We start from the raw sequence: 9,877 nt of genomic DNA, 5'->3' as shown, positions 1-9,877 counted from the left end.
GCCTTCGTTAAGAATATCCTCGTGATTAATACTATGTGAATCAGCGTTTTGTTCCCCAACCGTAATATATTTGGAAATCAATGTTTCTAACAGCGGCGTAAATCATTTCCAACTGGCAGGTATTTGGCAAAATATATCTTTATTGTGTTTTCTGAACGGTTTCAATACTTGCGATTTAGACTGCAGTCTTCAATGTGCCAACGATGGAACCTTGGACAAAGACAAATGTACCTGTACCTGCACAGGTGGTTATCGTGGAGCCGACTGTTCGCAACCCCCATGCAAGACTGAGTGCGTCAATGGGAAGGTCAGCCAGAAAGACTGTGCTTGTGTGTGCACCAAAGGATGGTATGGTCCGAAATGCGGTGAGTTTTTCATTGTCACACAAAAGAATATTTTGTGGAAGTCATTGACTGTTCTTGGTTGGTGAGACACAACGATAACTCAACGTTCTTGTGACCCGTGAAGGTCAGGAGCAGAATAGGCAAATCCATGCTTGCCATAAAAGTATTAAGAGGCGACTTACGTGATCGGGTGGTCCGGTTCGCTGACCTGGTTGACACATGTCATCGGTTCCCAATTACGCAGATCGATGCTCCTGCTGTTGATCTCTGGATGGCCCAGACTCGCTTACTTACTAACCGCCGCCATATTGCTGGAATTTTACGGAGTCCGATGTAAAACTAAACTCACTCACTGTTTTCTTGTACATATTCAATATTGTCCATGTTGGCAGACTGCAGTCTCGAATGTCAAAATGGAGGCACGTTAAACACCGAGAACTGCAAGTGTGCTTGTAACGGCGGTTACCGTGGAAACGATTGTAGTCTTCCACCATGCAAGACAGAATGTGTCAATGGTAAAGTGAACCAGAAGAACTGTCTATGTGAGTGTACAGAAGGCTGGAACGGTCCGAAATGCGGTGAGTTTTTAACGTATATGTAGTAATGTTTTGACGCTTCCCTTCTGCTATTGGAACGACGAAAGGTCATCGATAAGATACCCAACCTGTATTGCACCAAGCAAAACTGCGCTCATTTTCACCCTGTCGGGCACTCATCATTTGTATTGCAAAAAAGAATTAGTGGGCAGGGAATTTGTATGGGGTATCTACGGTACGCTGTAGCATGAAACCTTGCTGAAAAAGCATTGTGAAATACGAGAAAATACATGCACACACAAGCTTACATGTACTTTGTATACAATTTCTAAACTCTGAAACCCGACGAGACGTAATTTGCTTTTGTACCAAACTCCGAATCGCAGATGCTGTCATCAGAAACTGTACCACTACATAACGTGAATTTCACATGGCACAGTTTATCTTGGATTTCAGTTTTGGAGGCTGCAATTTTGTTTTAAACAAAACTAATTAGCCTAATTGATCTGTGTGCAGTCCCCATGCTGTGAGGTCATGTGTTAAAACTGTAAACTGTTTACTCGGTAAATGACCAAATGAAGACATTCTGACACATGGTCATTTCCACGATAAACAACGATGGTGAAATAAGGAACACGAATTCGAAGTTTGTTAATATTACTTTACATCTTGAATATCAACTAGAATGATACATTCACGTGACATGTGCAGACTGCATAGAAAAGTGTTCCATACAGCAAGACTCATTTTTATCTTTGGTTATTTGCTTATTGAAATTATATTGGTAGTGATTGTCCCGTCCCCACCCCCAAATCATGCTTCATATCTGCTTGAAACACTTACTGTCTTTGATAATCTATAGTTACGATTTGATGTTTCGATGTTTCGACTCTGCGTTATACCCTCATGCGTATCTGGTTTCTACAAACCGACACTAAGCGTTACTTATCCAATTCCTAACTTCCCAATATAACTTCCCTCCTTCAACCCACCCCACCCCACCCAAGCCCCTCTCCCTTACACACACGTCCCTCAGTTGTATTATATTGTGAAATTGTTATAAACACTGACTTGCTCCAGATTGCAACCTCAAATGTGAGAATGGCGGTACCTTGGACAAGGACAAGTGTGCATGCACATGTGTGGGTGGCTATAGAGGCAATGATTGTAGCAAACAGCCATGCACAACAAAGTGCGTTAATGGAAAGGTGGACCAGGAGACATGCGCTTGCAAGTGTTCGGAGGGCTGGGCTGGACAAAACTGCGGTGAGTTCCGTTCACGTGCGACGCCAGAGGGTACTTAACGATTAGGTCATCAATAGGCATTACACAAAGGTTATTGCATAAACGTATTGAATGTTAATTGTCATCTATATTTAGATTGCGGCAGAAAGTGCAGCAATAATGGCACGTTGAATGCGGACAAATGTGAATGCACGTGCGTTGGTGGTCACCGCGGACCAAACTGTAGCAAGCCTCCATGCACCACGGAATGTGTTAACGGGAAGGTCAACCAGGAGAACTGCGCCTGCGATTGCACAGAGGGCTGGCGTGGTCCCAAATGTGGTGAGTTTGTCATTGTATCACGAATTTAGATTTTCAGCTTAACCTTAGCCATATTGTCTCCTGATTTTTAACCTTCCAGTGCAGTTGAAGGGCTGACTGTTATACATATGCTCTTGTGCGTAAAACGTATGAGTGCGAGTGTTAAGACACATGGAGCGGCCCCGCGTGTTGCGTATGTAACGAGGAAACGTTTTTGATTGAAATACGTTTTTGAACATTGATTTGATTCAGCCCCAAAACGCAGGACTTAATGGGACTTAGGGAAAGTCTAGACTACATCAGAACCTAATGGGAGGGTGACTATTAGTATTAAGCATCGCGTTTAACGGTGCAGCAATCACGTTTTAAATGACATATGTAATTTTGTACAGAAGAGCACAGAATCCAACCCCGGGATGCGAACCCAGTCTCGTTCTGACACCGAACCCCCGGCATACCGGTCACCGCTGCTTTCATGAGCCCCATGTGACTCGACGCTGAAAATATTAGAATCCGTACATGGAGAATATAATTAGTGTAATATCTTATGTGCCTTTCTAAATTACATTGGCGCATGCAATCGGTAAATAAGAAAGTTAAAAAAGGGTCGTTTTTCCGAAGACTGCAAGCTGAGTTGCGCCAATGGAGGAGCCTTGGACGAAGAGAAGTGTTCGTGTACATGTGCAGGTGGTTACCGAGGTGCAGATTGTACACTGCCACCTTGTAAAACGGTCTGTGTCAACGGGAAGGTGAACCAGAAAGACTGCGCCTGTGAATGTAGTAAAGGATGGGCTGGTCCTAAATGTGGTAAGTATGACAAATGTTTTCACCATTTCAAAACGACAGGTGTACCTAATATGTCAGACCAAGCATAATGGATTGGTTGCGTGACAGTGTTGCAACATCAGTCTGGGGAAGTGTTTTCTTGGACGATGCATATTGAGTAAATTTACTAAATGAAAAAGGTTTTCAGATGTGCATTTCCCCGGGATAAGAAATGTAGAGAAAATGGCACAAAAGATTGTCATCCTTGACAGATGAGGACATGACAAAGGATGGTGATCATCTGAATGTGTGAAATGAGTCAATCACGCACATATTGAACCATCATTTCCCTATTCCGTCATAAATAAGAAAATAAACCAGTACTTGTGTGTATTTACTGGGGGTGCAACTATTCAAGCAGAGATGAATGCAAACACGTTGAATTTGCTAACGTTACAGATTGTGATCTTAAATGTGCCAATAACGGCACTTTGAACAAGGAAACCTGTAAATGCACCTGTGTTGGTGGGTACCGAGGAGCTGACTGTGCACAAGATCCCTGCAAGACAGCATGTGTCAATGGGAACGTCAACCAGAAGACATGTGCCTGTGAATGTACGGAAGGCTGGACTGGTCCCAAGTGTGGTACGTAGTTTGAATTTAAATATGGGCCTAGAATGAAAATATCTGCCCAAACACAACATGTACACATGAACAAAAAGCTAAATGTGAGAACCAAATGTAGCTTTTAAAATTTTCGAGGCGGAGCTTTAGCTCTTGGTCCCAAGGGTGGTATGCAACGTTTACAAAACCTTGTGACTTAATATCTTTGAATAAAAAACTTTCACGACTGCAGATCTTTTTTTCAGACTGCCAACTTTCTTGTAAGAATGGTGGAACCTTGGACAAAGCAAAGTGTGAGTGCGCATGTGCTGGCGGATACAGAGGTGCCGACTGCAGCAAACCTCCTTGCCAAACAGCCTGCGTGAATGGGAAGATCAACCAGGAGAACTGTGCGTGTGTGTGTACAGAAGGTTGGAGCGGCCCGAGTTGTGGTAAGTTAGAACAAATCCTTCTCTAATCACATTGTGACTCATTATTCATATTGCCGGCCAGCGGTGCAGCACGCCATTTCTAGTGTCTCCTCTACCCGTGATATTACTGAAATATTGCTAAAATCGGCGCAAAACAATACTCGCCTATTCATTCTTATAAGGGGATATATTTAAAAACGTGTAGTCTCGTGAAGGTCCGGGGTAAAATAGACCTTGAGCAACCCACGCTTGCCAGAAAAAGGTGACTGTAAGACGACTGAAGGGTATCGAGTGGTCAGGCTCGCTGACTTGGTTGACACATGACATCGGATTGTCTGGTCGAGACTGTTTGCCGACCGCCGCCATATTTGCCGAGTGTGGCGAAAACTAAACTCGCTCAGATACCTATAATGTAGTATGTTATAGTTCAACACAAACAAACAAACAAACAAAACGTACGTACATAACCTAATTCTTGTACCAAACGCGAACATTCTTTGCATCAGATTGCAGTCTAAAATGCGCCAATGGAGGAGCGCTAGACAAGGAGAAGTGTACTTGTACATGTGCTGGTGGGTATCGGGGCGTCGACTGTTCAAAACCACCATGTAAGACGGAATGTGCCAACGGGAAGGTCAGTCAGGATACCTGTCTTTGCCAGTGTGATCGAGGCTGGACCGGAGCCAAATGTGGTAAGTCGAAAAGTTTTCAGCTGATCAGTTATCTCCATTGTAACCATAATCTCACACGATCCAAGGGAGAACATTAAACGTGTATTTGTACTCTGGACTGGAAACAAGTGCTTGTGTCGTCCAGTTGCTGGTAATGTCTTCAGTAGTTCATGCTCCAAGCAAGCAATGGAATCGGATGGTCGGACTAGCTGCCTTGGCTGACACACATCGTATCCCAACTGCGAAGATTGGCTTGTCTAGTTCAGACTCGAATATTTACGGACTGCATCTATATAGTTGAAATATTGCTGAGTGCTTCGTTAAACTCCTAGCGAACAAACTGGAAGTGCATGCACATCACGTGTATAGTCTTTTCACACATTTGGGTGTTTTATACACCTGGCTACATCTGTCGACCTAAGTAATTGCTGAAGTCTAATTTTTAATTATATAGATTGCAATCTAAAATGTTCTAACGGGGGAACCTTGGACGAAGACAAATGTACATGCGTCTGTACCGGCGGCTTCCGAGGGGCTGACTGTAGTCTACCTCCATGCAAGACTGAGTGTGTCAATGGCAAGATCAACCAAAAGAACTGTGCATGTGAATGTACTACAGGCTGGACAGGATCTGCTTGTGGTAATCAGTTCAATTGCAAATGTCATTTAAAACATCACATGTCTCTACGGTAAATAGTTGTTACAGCCTCGCATATTTTGTCTTGTTCCACCGTTGCCACATTTTTGCTGGCAGTGAGTTTGCTTGATAACATTTTCCCCGTCTTACAAAGGTCTGTTCTCAATTCCTACTGTTAAAACCGTTCCTTAAGGCAGCATGAAAGTAAACTTTATTTGCAACTTTTACTCGTGCAATATTTTTAGCAGTACAATGGACTCTCGAAGATACATTGACATTTTCTTCCCTGTTTACTCATCTGACCAAAGCAGAAAAGACCCGACTGGCACTTTTTCTATATTTGGTGTCATCAGACTGTAACTGTGACATTCCAAATATACTGAAATGTTGTACAATCAGGGCCCAGAACACCAGGCCTCGCAAATAATGTTTATCACTAAGTTCAGCCGAATTCGTATGCGATTGCTGTTTATATCTCCAACGTTTAGTTTTCTTTAACCTATTCGACAGTTTACGAGTATGACTGCCGCATGAAACCAGCCCCAACGCATGTTACATTTCTTTTCAGATTGCAGTCTTAAATGTGAAAATGGGGGTGCACTCGACAAGGAGAAATGTGAGTGCAGTTGTTCAGGTGGCTATCGAGGAAACGACTGTAGTCTTCCTCCATGCAAGACAGAATGTGTCAATGGCAAGGTCAACCAGAAGAACTGCCTCTGTGAATGTACTGAAGGCTGGAGTGGCTCGAAATGCGGTCAGTGTTCTGCACCGTTAGCAGTCTTCCTTGCTTGATGTATTTACATTTCTTTGAATTCTCGTTTCACTTAAGGCCCGGGTTTGATTTCATCTTTAGTAAACTATATTTGTAAAAGACGACGAATCGGAGTCGGTGGTCAGGCTCGCTGGCTTGGTGGACACGTGTCATCGGTTCCTAGCTGCGTAGATTAATGCGCATATTGATCACTGGGTTGCCTGGTCCAGACTCTATTATTGACAGACCGCCGCCATATTGTTGGAATATGGCTGGGTGCGGCGTAAAACTAAAATCGGTCATTTGTTGTTAACCCATCCGTGACAACCCCATGGTGGCCTTAATTTAACTGTTGCGATGTAGAGTCCAGATGTATACATTCACGATTGATATGTCTTCTTGTTTTCTTTTTGTTTTTTTACTTTTGCATTCGAGCATTTATAAACTGCAAATGCATTTAGTACTAATAAACTGAGACTTATCTTGCAACCCACTCTTACATGAATTCAGGACTCAATCAGCATGTTCAGAATGTAAAATTTCATGTCCAGTTATGAAAACCAAACTCTTCATGTTACAAGTCTCATAATTACAGGTTTGTGAAAGTATCGCTAATTGATATTCAACATGATTTCGTAGCACATGCAAAAAGTTCCTAAACTTTTACAAGTGATGAATTGTTTAAATTTCCAGATTGCAGCCTTAAATGTAGCAATGGAGGTACACTTGACAAGGCCAAATGTCAATGCTCGTGTGCTGGTGGCTACAGAGGTGCGGACTGCACCAAGTCTCCGTGTACCACCGTCTGTGTTAATGGCAAGGTCAACCAGGAGAACTGTGCCTGCGTGTGTAGCACAGGCTGGACTGGTCCCAAGTGTGGTGAGTATAACATGTTGCAGTCATATTAACAAACTTGTACTACTGTGAAACATTCACAGCTATCTTGTGGTTATAGTTTTCTCTTGCAAGGCAATCGCCACGCGTTCATTCCCACAATGGATACAGAGGCCCATTTCCGGTGTCTCCTGTCGTGATATTGCTGGAATATTGTCAAGGGCTAGTAAAACCAAATCTCACTCCTTGTGGATACGTTCTTGCTCAGTGCAACAGCTATCGGTGACACGGCGATGTGACAGGTCCATATTGTGTTAAAGATGCAAATGGCATAGTATGGTATATCATACTTGGAACTTGTGCATATGGTAGTACTGTATTACTGGAATAGTACCAAAAGCAGAGTAAAACTATAGTCATGTGTGGATATCTTACCGTTTACAAACAGAAGTTGCCTCTTTATCCGAAATTTCATATGTGTTCATGTTTTGTTCTGTTTTTTCAATTCGAGGTTTTTGATAATGTCTGTTCATTCCTGACTGACCTGTGGAAACAGTTTTCATTATCTGTGTAGATAACTAAGATATATATCTTAACTAGGTGAGATCTTAACCCTCCCTATGCCCTAGGTAGACTGCAGCCTCACGTGTTCAAATTGGGGAGCTTTGGACAACACTTCATTACTCATTACTCATCGATGCTCATGTTGTTGATCACTGGATTGTCTGGTCCAGACTCGATTATTCGCAGACCTCCACCATATAACTGAGAATATTGCTCAGTGCGGCGTAAAACTAAACTCACTCACCCACCTACGGTAACGTTTGGCAACAGTACCTTGCACCAGTTTGAATCTATTCCAGACTGCAGCCTCACATGTTCAAATGGGGGAACTCTGGACAAGGACAAGTGTCAGTGTGCATGTGCAGGAGGATACCGTGGTGCCGACTGTACTAAGCCCCCATGTAAAACCGAGTGTGTCAACGGGAAGGTCAACCAGGAGAACTGTGCCTGTGAATGTAATGAAGGCTGGAGTGGAGCTGCGTGTAGTAAGTGAATAATAATTAAAGGATTTTAACGTTCTCTGCAAAAGATATGTCTAACGTGTTCACCTCGTGGTGGGTGCTGGGTAACGCAAAGAGCTCGCCGACACCCCCGTAGTGGACCCGGGGGGATATTTGGTCCACCAACCCGTTTGCCGTGGGTTACGTCCCGTGACGGTGGAGGAAGGGATCCTGGTGGTTGAGGGCAATAGGAGGTTGCAACCGTGTTCCTGTTGCTCAATACACCACTTTGGCCCTGACTTCGCCTAGACGGGTGGTCGAATATGCCCGCTTCGACCAATCGGCTGGTCATGCCAAGCCCTGTGCATGGAGTATTTTTATATTTATCAATGCACACATATCATTTGGAATTGTAACTTTGGACTTGGCTTTATCATCTAAGAAAAACTGATATTGAAATATGTTCTGAAATTTGCCGATAACTGATAACATACATTATCAACTCCTGAAACATTTACCAGAATCCTGTCTGGAAACTCTCCTAAATATTTTTGATGATATTTGGACATCGGGTAACTTTCCTCCTTCATGGCGTGACGCCATAGTAGTACCAATACCTAAACCTGGACGTGATCATACGGATCCATCCAATTATCGTCCGATTTCATGAACTAGTAGACCATGGAACGCATGATAAAAATGTCGACCACTTAGTGCGACTGGAATCATTTGTTAAAAACGCACTAATTAATAAACACACTGTGTCTATCTTTTTTGATCTTGAAAAGCATATGACACCACCTGGAAAATTTGGCATTTTGAGAGATTTACATGACTTTGGTTTGCGAGGTCGATTGCCTCAATTTATTGCCAACTTTTTAAATGACAATTTCAAGTCCGTGTGGGTTCTACCCTGTCTGATCATTACAATCAGGATCAGGGTGTTCCACAAGGCAGTATTTTGTCAGTCACACTTTTTAGCATCAAGATCAACAGTTTATCTAAAGTTTTAAACGATTCAATTGATGGATCGGTATTTGTGGATGATTTTAATATTTCTTGTCGTGGTAAAAATATGCATACCATTGAACGACAATTGCAGTTGTTTAAACAAGATTAATAAATGATGTCTTGAAAACGGCTTTAAATTTTCTAAATCGAAAACTAACTGCATACATTTTTGTCGTAAATACAAACCACATAAAGACCTGAACTGTCTCTAGATGGGACGCCCATTAAAGTTGTGAAGGAAGCCAAGTTCTTGCGTCTAATCTTTGATTACATTTAACGTTTTTACCACATATTAAATCACTTAAAACTAAATGCCTGAAAGCACAATTCTAAGTGGGGAGGGGGATCAAGCTACCCTTCTCCATCTATATCGATCTCTCGTGCGTTCTGAACTTGATTGTGGATCCATCGTCTATGGTGGAGCCTGCAAAAGCAACTTAAAACTATTAGATTCAGTCCATCAAGGTCTAAGACTTTGCCTTGGCGCCTTTAGAACTTCACCTGTTGACAGCCTGTATCTCTTGAGCAGCGACGTATAAAATTAGCTTTACAATATGTAACAAAACTATATTCAAATGAGTCAAACCCTGCATATAACTGTTTTCAATCCTCTGTATGAGGATTTATACAATAAGAAATATTCTCTTATTCCGCTTCTTGGTTTAAGAATAAAACCACTTATTTCCGCTGCCAGCGTTGAGCTGGAAAACATAGCTCCTTCCCGTCTTCTTTCTTCTCCTTCTTG

General features: G+C 42.6%; 1 protein-coding gene across 1 annotated transcript in view; it reads left to right on the top strand.

Annotated features, from left to right (window-relative positions):
- Nucleotides 1–203: 203 nt before the first annotated feature.
- Nucleotides 204–9,877, top strand: part of LOC137267769 (fibrillin-2-like) — a 59,287-nt gene continuing 49,613 nt past the window's right edge. The window contains exons 1-11 of the mRNA XM_067802215.1: nt 204–348; nt 737–922; nt 1,961–2,146; nt 2,261–2,446; nt 3,047–3,232; nt 3,650–3,835; nt 4,060–4,245; nt 4,731–4,916; nt 6,101–6,286; nt 6,977–7,162; nt 7,981–8,166. Coding sequence (XP_067658316.1) covers nt 204–348; nt 737–922; nt 1,961–2,146; nt 2,261–2,446; nt 3,047–3,232; nt 3,650–3,835; nt 4,060–4,245; nt 4,731–4,916; nt 6,101–6,286; nt 6,977–7,162; nt 7,981–8,166 — 2,005 coding nt within the window. The remainder of the gene's footprint in view (nt 349–736; nt 923–1,960; nt 2,147–2,260; nt 2,447–3,046; nt 3,233–3,649; nt 3,836–4,059; nt 4,246–4,730; nt 4,917–6,100; nt 6,287–6,976; nt 7,163–7,980; nt 8,167–9,877) is intronic.

The sequence above is a fragment of the Haliotis asinina genome, chromosome 16 (genome assembly GCF_037392515.1).
Source record: "Haliotis asinina isolate JCU_RB_2024 chromosome 16, JCU_Hal_asi_v2, whole genome shotgun sequence".
Classification (NCBI taxonomy): Eukaryota; Metazoa; Mollusca; class Gastropoda; order Lepetellida; family Haliotidae; genus Haliotis; species Haliotis asinina.
Note: the sequence above shows the minus strand (reverse complement) of the source record. Positions and strands in the feature narration are given on the sequence as shown.